Here is a 17847-nt window from a genome sequence, read left to right as displayed (position 1 = left end):
AGAGAGAGAGAGACGAAGAGAGATTGGAACTCACCTCATCGATGCCACTAGTTTTGAGTTCGAAGGGAGGAAGATGATGATGGTTCGAGTTCGAAGGAAGACGATGAACAATATAATAAATCAAATGAAAAACTTATTTTTCCTAAATAAGGGTATTTTTATAATTTTGGATATCCTTACAGGGTTGTTTTATCAAAATATAAAAAATCAAGCAAAAAGTTTTTTCAACAATCAACCGCTAGAATGCCGAAATGAGAAAATAAATTTTTTCTTCTCATCCCATCCCTTCTCAACAACCAAACGGACCGTAAACGTGAGAGCTTCACTATCGTAACTCCTAAAAAGTAGAACTAAGAACAAGAACGAAAAATGGAAAAAACTCGGTATTGACAATACAAGCATTAAGAACGCAGGGGTCATATTTTGATATGGCAAATTTATCGTGTTTTTTTTTTTTATTTTGTTTTTCATTTACCAGGTTAATGCTTTACTAATAAAACAAGACCAGCCTCATATCATATGAAACCACCCCAATGGGTATGGGTACCCATCACACAATCCATACTCATCAACAAATAGCTATCCCCGTGACATGTCCTCTCCCGTTGACAATCAATCAATCCATTTTACTTGATGACTTCAAAAGAACAAAAATGAGAAATATATGACGAATTATTTTTCTATTTTTAAGTATTGGCTTTGGCTAACCCGACACTAACTAGTGTAACCACAAACAAATAAATACAAGACGGATTGAAGCCCAAGCATCCTCTTTCTTTCTTTCTTTTTTATCGGCAAAAATGGAATACTTCCTGGGATCATATATGGAATAAAGGAAAACTACATGGAACAAACAAGGAAATCAACATCCAAATACAAAATCGATTAATAGATAATCCAGATCCGGGAAAAAAGAAAGGATTAAACAATAACAGAAAGTTCTAGTACTGAGAAGATCCTGGTGGAACAGGAGGTTGTTGATATTGCTGCGTTGCTGGGGGTGGTGGCGGCACCACAGACTGATATGGTGGGGGATATTGCTGATAAGGTGGTGGTGGCGGGATATATCCATATGGCGGATAATAAGAGGGATACTGACCTTGATGAGAAGGCATACCTTGGTAACCAAATGGTGGCCCTCCATGTTGCTGCTTCTCTGAACCTGCTGCTTTTGCCTCACCTGATCCGCTTGGGGAACTACCGGACCCTTCCTGAGATGGAATAAGTGCACCCATCCTTTGAGGATCCATTGAGGGATAATAGGTCCGCTCTGGCGGGAGTGGAGGTGGAATATTAAAGTAGTGTATCGGTTGTGGCTGGTCCTGCGTCCCTGGTGGTTGTAGCTGCTGGTTCTGCTGTTGAGATATAACAGCCCTTGGTAGCATACCACCATGTGCTACTGCCTGCTGTCTTGAGGCCTCATCATCTGGGTTCTCCGACTCTGGTTTTGGGGCCTGGGGCCTTCCCCACATTAGCTTTAGTCTCACACCCTTTATGACCAGCTTATTGGAGAGCTCTTCTGCAGCTTTCTCTGCACCTTCTCTTGTTGTGTAGGTTACAAAGGCACAAGCACGCTGAAGAACCATTCTTATAGACTCGATCTCACCATGGGCATAGAAGTGGTCCGTCAGATCCTGCTCAGTGATCCTTCCATCGAGCCCACCAACATAAAGGGTCTTAATACTTTCATCTTCAGGGGGCACCAAAGATGGCATTTCACCCGCTTTGTTCAGAAGTTTCAGTGCAACTGGATCATTCACTCTGAAGAAATGGAGACAATAATCATAAATTTGACTCAAGAGCTAATGCCAAGTTGGAGATCATAAGCATGGCACAAACAGGTAAGATTTGCAAAGTGACACATAAGCTACTACCAATAGGTACTGTTACACACACTCAATGCCTTGCCAGAAAGAGAATAAAGGTAATGAATTATATTGAAGATGGACTAAGGATTTGGTTCACCACCCAATGGCAGTTTGACCTGATGCCATAGGCAAAGTTCTTAAGCACATCGAAGCAGGGTTAGGGCAGCTAATTCTTGATCTACTGTACTGGGAAAAGAGAATATATAATGCAAAAAGAAGTTAAAATTACAAGTAAACCCCATCTTGCTCAACTTTTCTACCAGGGGAACATGAAGGTCAATCTGACATCTTGAGATTGAAACAGGTTAACTTGAAGAGTCAAGTTGCAGTAAACTCACTAGCAAATAATTGATTGACCATAACCTCAGTAGCACTAATTATGTTCACGTATTATCAAATATATGTACATGCATATGTACATTGTATACAACTGTAAAAATAGCCATGCATACACAACTGTTCATATGTATTATTGATTGGAGCAAAAAACCCCTAGATTCAAAAGAGCTAATTATCAATTTTACAAGTTCCATGATATCTACCAAAGATACAATTTACAAAAAGGTAATAAAACTATAAGAGAATACAATCTAACTAAATTAGTAACTCATTTATATGGGTATCATAGTTTTCAAGGCGCCAAGGCAAAGGTTAGGTGACTGGGGTGCGCCTTGTCGCCTAGTCGCCTAGGCAATGGTTTTTTTTATGTTAAAACATAGATCCTAGGGTAGTTCCCTAGGAAACATAACCATATTTCTTTAATAATTATTCATGATTTTCATAAGAAAAGTATAAATTCCATATTAAAGTATAGAACATCAACATATTCATGAGAAGAAAAGGAAGAAGGAAAATAAAACTCAATAAATATAGGGGCTGAACCCTTATTTTTGTTATAGGAAAAGAAGAAAATAAAAAGTATTGGTAGTAGCACTAGAAGAAGAATATATGGAAGAGGAAAATATGCTGATTAGATAAAATTTTTAGTTCTTCCTTACTTATTGGTTCAGGTTTTAAGTCTTTGAGGGTTCAATACAGCATTTAGCAATGTTTGTGTTGATTAAACCTTAATAAATAAGAAAGTAATAAAAAGAAATTAGTATATAAACACACAAAATGATTATTTTAGTTTAATAATGTCTATTTTATAATTATAATCTCAAAAAATAATGAATAAAAATATATTTTATGGTAGGAAGTAGAAAACTGCTTGGCGATTAGGATAGACAAGCCTCAAAGGGCGCATTGTCACCTAGGCGTCGCCTTGACAACTATTATGGTATTCAAGTATTTAACTACATACCAAGAAAACTGGTATTTTTTTTATACAATGGGAAGAAGGTATTTATTAGTTTTACACTTTTGCTTCAGGACTCATCCACATTACTTATTGGTTCAGGTTTTAAGTCTTTGAGGGTTCAATACAGCATTTAGCAATGTTTGTGTTGATTAAACCCTAATAAATAAGAAAGTAATAAAAAGAAATTAGTATATAAACACACAAAATGATTATTTTAGTTTAATAATGTCTATTTTATAATTATAATCTCAAAAAATAATGAATAAAAATATATTTTATGGTAGGAAGTAGAAAACTGCTTGGCGATTAGGATAGACAAGCCTCAAAGGGCGCATTGTCACCTAGGCGTCGCCTTGACAACTATTATGGTATTCAAGTATTTAACTACATACCAAGAAAACTGGTATTTTTTTTATACAATGGGAAGAAGGTATTTATTAGTTTTACACTTTTGCTTCAGGACTCATCCACAAGCAAAAATCTTCTACATATGGTAACTTGCTGGTATTTATACATGTCATCCACAGTCTAGCACCACAACTTTGAAGTAGGTGGGCATTTTTTTTCATCAAGTAGGAAGACAATTTCAAAGCAAAGAGAACTTTGAAATCCAAGAATTTATAATTCATATCAAATGTCATAGAAAAGTGACAATGGTGGGGTTGCAACTCGGGTTGGTTTGGGTTGGGTTGATTTGATTTGGGGATTTGTTAAGTTTTCAATGGGCCTGAGCCCGATGTAGTTGGAATTCTTCAAATCGAGCAATCCAACTTCATGCCATAGTTAATGGTAAGCCATATCAAATTTTAAACATCATCCCTTCTATGATGTGTCTAGCATGCAACTTCAGTAAATTCAAGGATTAGATGCATCCAAGCAGTTTTTCATTTATCACAAAATGTGGTTGTACCATGACTTAGTGCATTCAAGAAAGATATATAAGCACAAAGGAATGGAAGATATGCTTTATCATACATGAAAATGGGAAGTTAGTAAACTATTCCACATACCCATAGTAACGATCTTTTATATTTTGTTGAGATAACTCGCCAGTAATGGGCATTTCATGCCGATATGGACATTCAGCGCCTCTTGTGCATTCACCACGTACATAGAAACTGCAAACATGCGCTCTGTTTCTTTTGTAATATGGTGTTGTCCTTTGAAGCTTTAATATAGTGTCATTTGGACGAACCTTTCCATATGAAGATTCATAATCTAAGCCAGCTCTAGCCTGTCAAGTATAATCACACTCAATGTGCATAAGATAATGCCACCATCAGGGGGAAAATAACATTACATATTCAAATAAAACCATTCCATAAAGCACATCTCAGTATTTCTGTTTGAATATCTGAAACAAAATGAATGCATTTATAAACCCTAAGCAATCGCATGAACTTGTTTATTTAATCTTTTATTTTTTATTGCATATTCAATAAAACCATTCCAGAACAGAAAGCACATCTCACAATTTTGGTTTGAATATCTGAAACAAACCAATGTATCTGTAAACCTTAAGCAATCGCAAGCATGATCTGCATGAACTTGTCATTTATTTAATCTTTTATTTTCTTGATTGGCATTAAAACTCTATCAGAAACGGGGTCTTAAGAAATCTGGCCCTGAAAAACAGGCCCAAAATAAAGATGCAAATAGAGAAGGTAGATAGAAAGGTTTGAGAAAAACAGCCAGACAAGATTTGTCCCTGAAAACATCCCCAATCTAAAGACCCATTCTTTGGAAGATTGTCAGAAAGCTCATCATCTGAGAAAGCAAATGGAAAGGTTTGATATATCTGGAAGCCATGTTATAGGGTGAAGCTGCTGCTCATTACAGAAGAGTAAGAAGGAAATTCAGTGAGAGAAGAAATTATCCCTCCCTCCCTCCCTCTCTCTCTCCTTTTAGTGGCCCTGTTAGATTTTGTGCATTCAAGTTAGATATGTGGAACTTTTGTTCTACATCTTTAGGGTGGATTTCAGAATACCAAATAGGCCTAATTAAAAAATCCAAGAATAGTCCTCTATCCCCTTGAAGAACAGGACTCAATGATATGAATATTGCCCCATTTGAGATCAGCTGAGGACTTTCTAAAGAAGAAAATAGGAGCGCCATTCAATGGGCCTTCAGATTTTTTCCTCAGATATGCTCCAAAATACTTAGTTGGTCCTAGATCTTGAAGGATGGATTAATTTCAGTAGATACCGATGTGGGGGTAAAGCCTTGATGCAGCTTTTATATGTTTTATCTCACCTTTGTATAATGAGGATACCATGTCCTCCTTGTGCACTTCTCAAAAAAGTATCAATAAGTTAACTTTCCTATTGATCAAAAAAGAATAGTATGGTTCACAGGTTTCGGAATTTTGTAAAAGATACAGCATGCATACCCTCATTTAGATGCATTAGAAAACTAGCAGAAATGAAATGATGATTAGTTTAACATTCTTGAGAATATTACTAGCAGCATGAATCACTTTGACTACTAATTTTTTATTGTGCCTCTAGATTACTCGGTATCAATGCTAATATGGGTGGGGGTTGTCACATGGATAAACAAGGACTGTGCCACTAATATCAACATACCCTGCGGTCATGCTCCTCTGCAAAGTACTCCCTGTTCACATCACTCTTTGGAATGGCATCGTTTGAGTTGATAGCAAGTGCAGTATCACGAACCTGAACTGGCAGCCCATACTCAAGATCCAAGAGACACACTTGACACACATTCTTAAGCTTACTGCAGGTTTGGCAAACCTCCGTCTTCTTAAATCTTGCATCACGACCCGGTCTCCACCTGAAAACCGTGAAAGGCCGTGTACAAATCTTGCATTCCTTATCAAAATCTGCTTTCGTCTGCATAAGAGAAAAAAGATACAATAGCCATAAGTGAATGTGTTATAGGTTATTCATAAAAAAAAAAAAAAAAAAAAAAAAAAAAAGTGTTATAGGCTTCTTATGGGCCAACACTAAAATAAAGTTAATTTGACCTGAACATACCAATACCAATAATGTTGCAGATAAAGACTACAACATGAACGTGACTTTCTGCAATGGCTTCTAGTAGTTTTTCTTTCATTAGTGTGGGTACTGGGTAATCTAATGGCTTCTAATTTGTATAATTACAAACGACAAATGAAAAAAAAAAAAAAGGTAGAAGAATAAGAAGATAACATGGAATTATATTGCTGAATGGAAAGATTAAATTTTATCATTTCAGTTCCATGAAATTACTGAAGCACATATGCTTCTACAATTGATTAAAGCGCCCTATCATATGTACAAAAGCTGTCTACCAGTACAAAACATAGAAAACAGATCCACTGTGTTCTCAGCAATGATCAAAATCTGGATTAAACTACAGAACAATTGAGCCAACGTGAAAAGGGCAAATCGAGCTCTCCATTAACTCGTCTTCCCAAACCTAGTAAATAGGAGGCCCATTTCCCGATCGGTGCAGAGTTTGTTAACAACAACTAATCAGCCGGGGTAAAGTGCTTTATTTTACAGATGAAGTAAGACGAACTGCGAATCTTTTTCTTTTCCTTCTTTGTCGACCATCCCTAAAGATCAATAACCTAGAAAGCAAACTAGGGTTGAACAAAATAAGGGGAAGATTACCATCCGAACGTAGGGATTGTCTCCGAGGCAGGACTCGCAAATAATGGGGAAATCAGAGCGCTCCCAACCATCTGCCTCTGGATCTCTTAACAATCTGTGCGCCATTTTTTTATTCTCTTCCTAACGCCTTATCTCTGATACAAAAGATGAAGGCCGGACTTAAAAGAAAGACGGAGACGTGCGTGTCGAGGCGGCTGCCAGGAGGTGGTGGAGAGTCTGGAATCGGGACCTAAAGGGGTTTATCCCGAAAGAGGGTTGGATTGAACAGCATCCCGTTTCGTCGTCGGGCCCGAAAGGGGTCTGTATTCTTCCTATCAGTTCTTATATGCCGCCTTCCAGAATTTGACAATTTGACGACTCAGACCGTTCGTTGATCCGTAAAGCGGCTCGACCACGGTTCAACAGCTAATGGTGGAAAGTGGAATCATGTCACCTCATAAATGACTTCTCAAAGGGACGAAACACACTGGAATAGAACTTCTCAAATGTATTCTTCCTATTCAAAACCCCAAACTGTTTTGAATAATTTCACTGGAATAGAACTTTGAGATGATTTCCGGTAGAGTTTACTGCAACTGGTTCAGGTGGGGAATCTGAATATGCACCGAATCAAAGGGACGAAACACACTCCACAGCCGCTCTTCCGCCCTCTTCAGAGGGAATGATGGGCCAGGAACCAAAGGCGGAAAAGGAAGGCCGCCGTTCTGTTCTTCGTCTCAGGGAAGGGGACGATGAACAGTAAACTCTCGATGACTTCTCAAAGAATGAAAAAAACTTCTCCTCCCTCTCTCGAATTCCTCTGTTCTCACCTGACCCCTTTCTACCCTGTGCGCTCTCTCTTCTTGCCCGAAACTTCCCCTCTCTTCTCTTCGTTCTCTTTCTCTCTCTTAAAGAGGAAAGCCGAGAGACTCTCCTATTCACCTCAGAAAATACTTCCCCTCTTTCGGTCCCCTTGTCGAAAAAGACTCCGGCGCCTTTATTTATAATGGAGGGCAGGGGATGGTTCTGTCAATTTCCAAAAAATGAAAGGGGGGTTTAGTTAAGTCAGGGTTTAAAAGGATAGGAGGGTTCAATATTTAGGGTCCAAAGGGTAATTTATGGTAATTTGGGGTGAAGGGCATTTTGGTAATTTTATGTTTAAAGGTTATTTTGGGGCTTTAAAGAAATGGGGTATTTGGGTAATTTTGATAAGAAGGGTATTTTGGGGATTTTGAGAAAATGGGGTATTTTAGTAGTTTTGGTAGGAAGAGTATTTTGGTAATTTGGAAGGAGGGGGTATTAAGTCAAAGGGTATTTTGGGAATCAGATAACTATGGTCAAGGGGATTTTGGTGAATTTGGGAGGGGTATTTTCGTAATTTTAGTCTAAGGGGATTTTGGTAATTTTGGTCGAAGGGATATTAAGTTAGAGGGTATTTTGGAACCTAGGTCAGAGGGGTAGTTCGATAATTTAGGTCATGGGTATTTTTGGAATTTGGCCCATGGCATTTTGGAAATTGGGAATTTAGGGTATTCAAAATGAAGGGTATTTGACAATTTTGGTCAAGGGGTATCTCGCCCAAATCGGATGAACTCCGTAAGCCTTATTGGTTATCGCGAAGTCCACCTCCTGGTGTGAAACGGATTCCTAACAGTACAGGCTGAGGATCTCAAAGGCGTTTCATGAGACCTATGGCAACTAGCCTATATAAGGGCACCTACTCCAATGACGCAAGGTACACTTGATTATTTGCTCTCTAGCCTACTAGCTTACAAGCATTCAGCTCGCACAACAATTCACTAACTTAAGCATCGGAGCGACCACCCCGAGTCTCTCTGAGATCTATTTCCTTGCAATTCAACCAGCCAACTAAGCAACCGACGCTCGAGTTGCCCTCAAGCTAGGAGCATCTAGACTGTGCACCAACAATTGGCGCAACCTCTGGGAAACGCAACAAAAAGCTAAGTTCTCACTCTTAGTTACATATTTCTTTTCTACAAAATTTCATTAAGGGCATCATCAAGCAACATCAGAAAGAGCATTGAAATGACAGTCACTGGGGAGCACGACCTACCTGCACTTAACCCAGAGATCCCCTTGATGACCATCAGACATTTCACCATCACCTTCACCAGGGGTTTCAGTCATTCAAAACCAAACGTTTGCAACTCAGTCAGTCAGCGCACCCCTGCCTCATGCTAGCGCCGCTCTCCCAACCGTAGAGCCCTCTGTGGTTCCTGTTGGGATAGAAGCACAGTAGTTCCCATGAGCTCATGCAGAACGTTTGGGTCATGCAGCTCCGGATGCAACAGATCCATCAGTTCCAACAATATCAGTAGTACCAGCATTACTATCATTACTAGTAGCAGTTTCCGCCACTCCACCAGAACCAGAACTAGAATATAAACCAACAGCATAGACATCAGTCACCTACTTGGGGATTAGTGTTGTCTCGGGTCCCAACTCCACCTCGGGACCCCTCACTAGGTCGGCATCCATCACCACCTCGACAGGTTGTAGACCAGAGAAACCAGCCGCAACAATGACTGCACAATGACTAGCAACATCGCCACCACGACAACCAACAAATCAGCAGTCAGCAACCTAGAATAAGAGGCGAGGACCCAGCTCAAGACCCCTCTATTCCTCATCACAGCTAGGATCTAGCTTGAGTTCACGAAAGCACCAGTAACAGAGATTAGCTCCCTCCTCGTGGTAGTGTCCGATATTGGAAGAATACTAGGGTCGAGATACCAGCCAGCATTGAGGTAAACAACACCAACCAGGAACCGGCAAAGAAGCGACATCGTCGCCAAGCATGCCGCACCTCAGCAAAGAACAATGCCCCAACAGCAACAGTAGAAAGGAAGAAGTGAGCTTTGTAGCTGCATAGCTGACTCCTATTCTGTTGAGTCGGCCTTCCCTCCTAACACCAAAGATCATCTCGGCCTCGAGGCCAAAGAACTTCAAGACACCCACCCTGGAGACCTATGACAGAAACTTCGACCCCAATGACAACATCGATAATTTTCAATTCTTAATGCTACTTGCCGAGCAGGTGACGCTAGCCTCTGTATGGCCTTCTCGACGAGGTCTAGAGACACAACCAGGTCATAGTACAGGAGCCTACCTCTGGGATCGATAAAAAACTAGGCATTGTTTGTGGACCTGTTCACCACCCACTTTGTCACTAGTAAGAAGTGTCTGAAGTCTGTCACGAACCTTCTGAACGTGGTCCAGCGGGAGAATGAGTCCTTCATAAGCTACATCAAGAGGTTCAACTTAGAGAGACTGCAGGTACCCAACCTCGATCGTGCCGTACAAATCCCTGTAGCCCAAAAGGGAGTTCACCACGCAAATTTCTATTGGCATCTTGAGTTGAGCCCTCCTAAGTCCACGGAGATGTTCCTCAAAGAGGCCAACAAATTCATCAAGGCGGAGGAGGCTCTCAAGTCAAGGTTAGAGCTACATCCGACCAGGAAGAGGAAGAGAGAAAAAGAGGAGAGCAGCAACAGAAGCAAGCACTTGTGAAGGAAGAGCAAGTTGCCGAAGAAGTCATCACCATGGGGTTCTAGGTCAAGTCGATGATCTACAACCCCTCCTATCCAGAGATCCAGCTACACCACCCTAAATGCTAAGCGGGGCGCAATCCTTACAGCAATCAAGGACACTGGCTATGTCAAGTGACCACCCAAGATGAGAGGAAACCCAGCCAACAGAGATCCCAACCAGTACTGTCATTTTCACCGTGACATCAAACACAGTACTAAAAGCTACCACAACCTAAAGGACGAGACTGAAGAGTTAAGCTATCGAGGTTATTTGAAGCAGTTCATCAAGTGCAAAGACAAGGAAGCAAGGAATCGACCTACCGACCAACGTAGAGACGCTAGAATCAAGCAGACAGAATGACCGTGACCAACAACCACCTCGGCAACCACCACCACCACCGAAGGACAGGCCGATCCACTGGGCGATCAACATGATCACCAGCGGGTCAATTGTAGCAAGTTGCAACACTTCAGTAGGTAAAACGGCAATCTAGGAGCTCGAGCATGAAGACGAAAACCCACTGAAGCGCTCTTAGGTAGAGGAGGTGATCTACTTCACCAAGGATGACACTTATGGGATCCAGTATCCACACGACGGCGCTCTCATGGTCAAGATGATAATCAATGACTTTGAGGTGAAGCGGATTCTAGTAGACTCAAGCAGCTCTACAAACATTATCTTCCTCGAAGCCTTCGATAAGCTGAAGCTGGAGCAAAAGGATTTGCAACCAGCAAATACACCCCTGGTCGGGTTTAGTGGAGATGTGGTAAAGCCCCTCGATCGAATCATGGTACCAGTTGTAGTAGGGACCAGGCCCAACACAGTCAGGTTCTAGCACTCATTCCTGGTGGTCGCCACCCCATTCCCCTACACTGCCATTCTAGGTTGGCCCATCCAACATGCATTATGTGTGGTGGTGTCGACCTAATATATGTTAATGAAGTTCCCGATAAACTACGTAGTAGGGGTAGTACAAGATGACCAACTAGAGTCATAGAAGTGCTACATGGCCGCACTAAAGGGCAAGGCCAAGTTAGCGGATGACGTGGAGCTAAAACCACCCCCGAGCACACCGAGGAGCAAGCTGCACCGATGGAGGAGACAGTCCAGGTCTCGGTCTTCAATGCAAAGCCCATAAAGACTCTCCAGATCAGCGTTTGCCTAGACGAACCACTTTGGTTGCAATTGGTAAGCTTTTTACTAAACAATTTAGATGTTTTCACTTGGTCAGTAGCAAAAATGCCCAAAATAGACCCTAGTATTATAACTCACAAGTCAAATGTGGACCCTTTAATCAGGCCAATTAGACAAAGAAAAAGGAACCTCGCCCCGAAGCGGTGGAGGGTAGTAGACAATGAGGTCAGGAAGCTCCTCACAATAGACTTTTTTAAGGAAGTCCAATACCCGAGCCCGCACATGCGCCCCTTGTCATTAGCTTTCTTCACGAGCTGGGAAGGGGGAAGCTATCCTTTGGGTAGGCTCAGTGCAGTCGACACACATGCGCCACTTGCCATTAGCTTTCTTCATGAGCGTAGGATTGGCTACCTAGCTCGGGTACTATATGAGATCCACGAAAGTCTCTGTGGAGGACACTTGGGGGCAGGGGACTTGCCCAAAAACTGATAAGGCAAGGATATTACTGGCCTATAATGAAAGCAGATGCACTCGAGCTCGTCCAAAAGTGTGATAATTGCTAGAGGCATGCCAACATCCTGCATCAGCCTGCCGTCGATCTAAAGTATTTGACTAGCCCGTGGCGTTTTGCCCAGTGGGGGATAGACATCCTCGGTCCATTCCCGCCTACAACCGGGCAAAAAAGATTCCTGGTCATGGCAGTTGACTACTTCACGAAGTGGGTGGAGGCCGAACCCTTGGTAACAATCACAGCCTGGAACGTGCAGAACTTCTTCTAGAGGAATATAATATGTCAATTCGGACTCCCTAAGGTGCTGATCTCAAACAATGGGAAGCAATTCAAGGACATCAAGTTCCAGAACTTGTGTGCCGAGATTGAAATCTAGCAAAACTTCAAGTCGATGGCACATCCCCAAGTGAATGAGCAGCCGATGTGACAAACATGGTGATTCTCTCTGGACTGAAAGTTCACCTGGTGCAAGTTAAGGGTTTATGGGTTGATGAGTTGCCCAGTGTCTTATTGGCCTACAAGACCACTGCAAGAATGCGACAGGCGAGAACCATTCAACCTAACATATGGTACGGAGGTTGTCATCCTAGTCGAGATCAAAGTACCGACCCTGCGGCTAGAGACATACAACTAGGAGGCCAATGATGACAAGCGGCGAATGAACCTCAACCTGATCAAAAAGGTATGCGACCTAGCCTACATCCGGGTCATGGCCTACCAACAACGGGTAGCTCAGTACTACAACGCTCTAGTCAAGCAACGCCAATTTCGAGTTAAAGACCTAGTGCTCTAGAAAGTGATGGTACCTAAGCCCGACATGGGTAATCTCATACTGAACTAGGAGGGACTGTACAAAGTGAGACAGGTATTCAGTGAAGGCACGTATGAGCTCGAGACATTGCAAGGGAAGTAGGTGCCCCATGCCTGGAATGTTGATAACTTGAAAAAGTATTACCTGTGAGCCTGGGAACCAAGCATCCACCAAAGTTTTCTAAGTCTAGATGACCACCTGCTTAGGCAACCTAGTTGAGCCGAACGTCGGCTAAGTCACAAAATGGAGAGTGGACTTTGAGTCGCTCCCAAAGACTAAGGGCCATAGTGTCAAGCCAATAGTGGCCTCAGTGCTAAAAACAAACAAGACCCAAATGCTTTCTAAGCATATGGGCAGTTCAGGTGAGCTTTACTAATGCCATGTCAATGTGCAGGCAGTTCAGGTCATATACCCTACAATGTCTATTCACCTCAACACACATTTACCTTGGGTTATTCCTTATTGTGCCTAGTGGTGTTATAAGCTTGGCACCTCGGGGCAATCCACACTCAGAAAATTTTTAAGCTATTGATTCATTGTACGTGGAGTGAAAAAAAGAGTATTTTATTACTTCTCAATATTTTGTACATTCAAAAAGAGAGAGAGAGAGATTCTACTGAACCGAGCTTGGAGGCTCGGTGTCTAGGGGGAGGTCGTAAATGTGGAACGAGGAGATGGTGCCGACCACGGTGTGAACCAAGTTCGGGTGAAGCTGATCGATGGTGACACCGAGGAAGTTTAAGACCTCAACAATGAAAGGGTGGAGAGGAAACCGAAGCCCAACAATCAACTGCTCCCCAAAGACAGTGATCTCGTCATTGTCGTGCTCCTAGGGAAAGTTCTCTAAGGGAAGGTTATACCCATAGTGGTCGGGAAACTTGTAATGGGTAGTCAACGCATTGATCCTCTTCAACGTCAAAGTAGAAGGATCAAAGCAATCCAATCCCCAAGCAAGACAGGTGTGGCGAGAGGTTGAAACCTTTTTACCGAAAGCCTTCTACTCCTGAACTGAGGTGTCCACCTCGGTTGGGCTACACTCTAAGCTGTGGGCTAACGTAACCATCTCGACCGGGCCAGACTCTAAGTCATGGAACGAGGTGCCCACCTCGGCCTGACCGGACTCAATACTCATTTCAAATAAGCTACTTGCGCTACTAGACAAATTAAAGCAAGAAAGCCAACTTGAAGCAAGGAAACCAACACAAAAGAAGATGACTTACTTAAGACCGAAGAGAATAGAGAGTGACCTCGGAAACAAGACAGAGACAGCCGACCTGGAAGCTAGTTCGTGACCTCGAAAATGCGAAGACTTGAAAAGACGAGGTGAATGAGACCCCAAGGCCCCTATTTATAGCCACTGTAGTCGATCTTGGATGGCTCAGATCTATGCGATTCGACGACTCTCGTAAAATCCAATTGCATAGCTCCCAAGGCTAAAATCGGATGAGCACACATATTGACATCTACGGAGTTTGTGATCCACATGACGTCCATGCTTTCCCAATACGAGAACTAGTTTTATGGTTGAACTGGTTGAATTAGCGTGGTTTGTCCTCTAGGTCGGACCATGGCCAGGAAGAAGACCGGGTCAAATCTGCCTGATATCATCATGACCTCCCCGCACTGTGATAGGTCCCCTGGCACGAGGAGTGGGGGCAATTGATGAGAAGTGATTTGGCCCGACCTGCTAAAGAGTAGACAGGTGGATGTGACCAGCTGACTGGACGTTGACTCAACACTTCCTACCGCCTCATCAACTCAAACCACTTCGGGTATTTCGGGTACCTTAGCCAAGACCGAGGTCTGTGAAGCTTGTGATGGCCCGACCTACCAAGGTGACATGTAGCCTACTTGTAGAATCTATCGAACTATCTCCGAGCTCTTCGGGATCATGACACACGTCTGTAGGTCTTATCCTTATCCCGCCTAGATCAGACAGACTCGATAAGCCTTATCGGCTATCACAAAGCCCACCTCCTGGTGTGAAACGGACTCCTAACAGCACGAGCTAAGGATCTCAGAGGTGTTTCATTAGACCTACGACAACTTACCTATATAAGGGCACCTACCCCAATGATGCAAGGTACGCGCGATTATTTGCCCTCTTCCTACCAGCTTACAAGCATTCAGCTCTAATAACAATTCACTAACATAATTATCGAAGTGACCACTCCGGGTAAGCCACCCCAAGTCTCTCTAAGCTCTATTTCCTTGCAATTCAACCAACCAGCTAAGCAACGACGTCCGATCTACCCTCTAGCTAGGAGCATCTAGATCGCACACCATCAAGTTTCATATTGAGAATTAGGGATGGGGGTTCATTTTTCTACTCAACGAGGATTAAAGTCAGGGATGGAGAGTTACTTAGACATTAGAGTCAATGATGGAGAGTATGACCCCCGCCCCGAACCCAATCCGTTGCCATTCCTAAACTAAGTTAATTACTTCTATATAACTTAATTCACTTGAATAAATTATATGTTTATCATTTGCACCTCCGATGTAGCTTAACCAACTACCTCTCTACTTATTTGACCTATCCAAACACCTCCCTTAAATTAACAAAATTAATTTAAATTACTAATATATATATATATATTAATTTTAATGCATGTTATTTTCATTGTATAAACTATATCATTATTTTCTTAGTCAAGATCTTCTAAATTACATAAACCTCCCCTATAGTTTGAAATCTACAAAAAATCCTCTCATATTTATAATGCAATTTTCTAATGACCTTATTAATTATTAAAATTAAAATTAATTAAAAGATTTAAATCATTATTTTTTTCAATTACAATTTCTATTCACAAAGCCCATGGATCGTATGGGTCCCCACCAGTTCCACCATATGAGAGAATAGGATTTCCCCTAGAATGGGAAGTGGAATCCCATTCCAATAAAACAAATAGTTAAATTGAAAGGGCCATTCCGAACGGACCCTTAATGTCATGTGATATCTATATTATATATAAAAGTCCTTATGCAAAGTGAACATTTTTTTGGACTAAAATTATTTTCTTTCTTTATTTGAAAAAAAGGATATTAAAGTCATTTTATAACAATTTAAATGGCTACTAAAATGCCCTTAGTGTACAACTTTAGGGATTGTCTCAAGTCAGTCCCTAAACTTCAAAATGTGTCTTTGCAATCTGAACTTCCAAACATTGTCTACTAGGTCCCCTATCGATAACAATCTGTGAGTTATGTATATCACGTAATGGCATGTACGACTTAAAACTTTTTAAAATGTTAAAACTATCCTTCGAAGAAGACACTCTTCATTGTTTTCTACCTTGAAATTGAACCAAAACAGTTGCTCACAACACTAGCATTGAGAGCGGTCCTAAGTAATGAATCCTGTATTTCCTCGACATTTGACTAGACAAAAGAGGGACTGGGAGGGACGGGGAATCCAGGTATTCCTATATATTCAATCACAGATTCCGAGAGAGTTGGTGCGGGATCGCCCCCAAGGAGCTAAGTAATTCGCCCCTACGTGGATGAATGAAGAAGGGGGCTGGCAGATACAACGGCCACACACACCGCCAGAAGTTGGTATTTCGCTCTTTTCGGTGGGGATAAGCAGTGACTCAGCGAGCAAAGCGAGAAAGATACGATTGATTGGTCTGTGTGCCTCTCTTATTACTTTTTTGTATCCCCCTGCTCCTCGGATACAATTCGATTCTTCTACGGCCAAATCTCAATTTGTGGAAAGCCTTTGATGGCTTTGATGTAACCGTTTTTGGTCACGTACCAATTTTTTGTGATGTTTAAATTTTTTTTGGCTAAGTACCTCGTTATTTGACCCGGTGGTGGCGTGCCTTGGTGATGAGCTACTTGGTGGCGAACTCCCTGGTGGAGAACTGCCTGGTGGCGAGCTCCTTGGTGGAGAGCTACTTGGTGACGAACTGCTTGGTGGCGAACTCCCTAGTGGAGAACTGTCCAATGCCGAGCTCCCTGGTGGAGAGCTACTTGGCGGCGAACTGTCTGGTGGCGAACTGCTTGGTGGCGAACTCCCTGGTGGCGAACTCCCTGGTGGCAAACTGCCAAGTGGCGAACTCCCTACTCGGCGGCGTGTGACTTAGAGAATGGCGGAGCTCCCTGGTGCAGTGCAACCCGACTGCCCTCTACATGAGGTGGTCTTCTTTCCTTTGTAGGCAGTGGGAGCTGAGGGACCTGCGAGAACTCCATCTTTTCCTCCTCTTTGTAGGCGGTGGGAGCTGAGGGACCTACGGGAAGTCCATCTTTTCCTCCTCTTTGTAGGCGGCGAGAACTGAGGGACCTACGAGAATTGAATCAGAGGACCCGGGGGTATTTTCCCAGCGGGGGCTCTCCGATGCTTAAGTTAGCACTCTGATTGTAGAGAGCTTTGAAGATAATATTGGAGAAACGAGAGAGCTAGAGAGCAGGGATTACCTCCACATTTTTTCCATCCCCTTCCCCTTTGGGAGGTGAGGTCTTTATATACCGGAGTCCTCGCGGGTTAGGTTGGTGAAAAGCCTCCAAACGGTAAGACTCGTCACATCCCGTCAGAACCGAAGTACAGTGGTGAACTCCTCGAGGTCGTCAGGCTGGCGCTTGTGTCAGGCGGCGAGGTCGGTGCCTGGGCCAAGTTATCAGGGTGGCGCCTGCGTCAGTCGACGGGTCAGTGTCTGGGCCAGATTGTCAGGTTGGCGCCTGTGTTAGTCGGCGGGTCAGTGTTTGGGCCAGGTCGTCAGGTCGGTGCCCGTGTCAGTCGGCGGGTCGGTGTCTAGGCCAGGTCGTCAGGTAGGAGATCATCCTGCGATACGTCAAACTACTCCTGCACCGAGCTACTCTACAAGTGGCGAGCTGCCTGTGGCAAGCTTCTTATGGCGAGCCGCCTATGGCGAGCTGCCTGTGGCAAGCTGCCTATGGTGAGCTGCCTGTGGCAAGCTGCTTATGGCGAATTGCCTATGGCGAGCTGCCTGTGGCGAGCTGCCTATGGCGAGCTGCCTGTGGCGAACTGCCTGTGGCAAGTTGCCTATGGTGAGTTGCCTATGGCGAGCTGCCTGTGGCGAGCTGCTTATGGCGAGCTGTCAAGAGGC

General features: G+C 43.0%; 1 protein-coding gene across 1 annotated transcript; it reads right to left on the bottom strand.

The window, feature by feature from the left end:
* Positions 1–825: 825 nt before the first annotated feature.
* Positions 826–7782, bottom strand: LOC148864729 (zinc finger CCCH domain-containing protein 40-like). Its single transcript, XM_088979293.1, has 4 exons — positions 6789–7782; positions 5754–6023; positions 4179–4402; positions 826–1761 (listed from the first exon to the last, which is right to left on the bottom strand). The coding sequence occupies exons 1-4, from the start codon at positions 6891–6893 to the stop codon at positions 942–944; spliced, it is 1419 nt and encodes a 472-aa protein (XP_088835419.1). The 5' UTR covers positions 6894–7782; the 3' UTR covers positions 826–941.
* Between the last annotated feature and the right edge of the window lie 10065 nt (positions 7783–17847).

Source organism: Nelumbo lutea, chromosome 3, assembly GCF_056320005.1.
Source record: "Nelumbo lutea isolate HS-2025 chromosome 3, American lotus-T2T, whole genome shotgun sequence".
Classification (NCBI taxonomy): Eukaryota; Viridiplantae; Streptophyta; class Magnoliopsida; order Proteales; family Nelumbonaceae; genus Nelumbo; species Nelumbo lutea.
This window is presented reverse-complemented; position numbering and strand designations above follow the sequence as displayed.

Coding starts and splice junctions, on each gene's coding strand:
- LOC148864729 (XM_088979293.1), bottom strand. CDS start 6,893: ATGGCGCACAGATTGTTAAGAGATCCAGAGGCAGATGGTTGGGAGCGC. Junction 6,024..6,788: donor ACAATCCCTACGTTCGGATG/GTAATCTTCCCC, acceptor TCTCTTATGCAG/ACGAAAGCAGATTTTGATAA. Junction 4,403..5,753: donor CAGAGGAGCATGACCGCAGG/GTATGTTGATAT, acceptor TATACTTGACAG/GCTAGAGCTGGCTTAGATTA.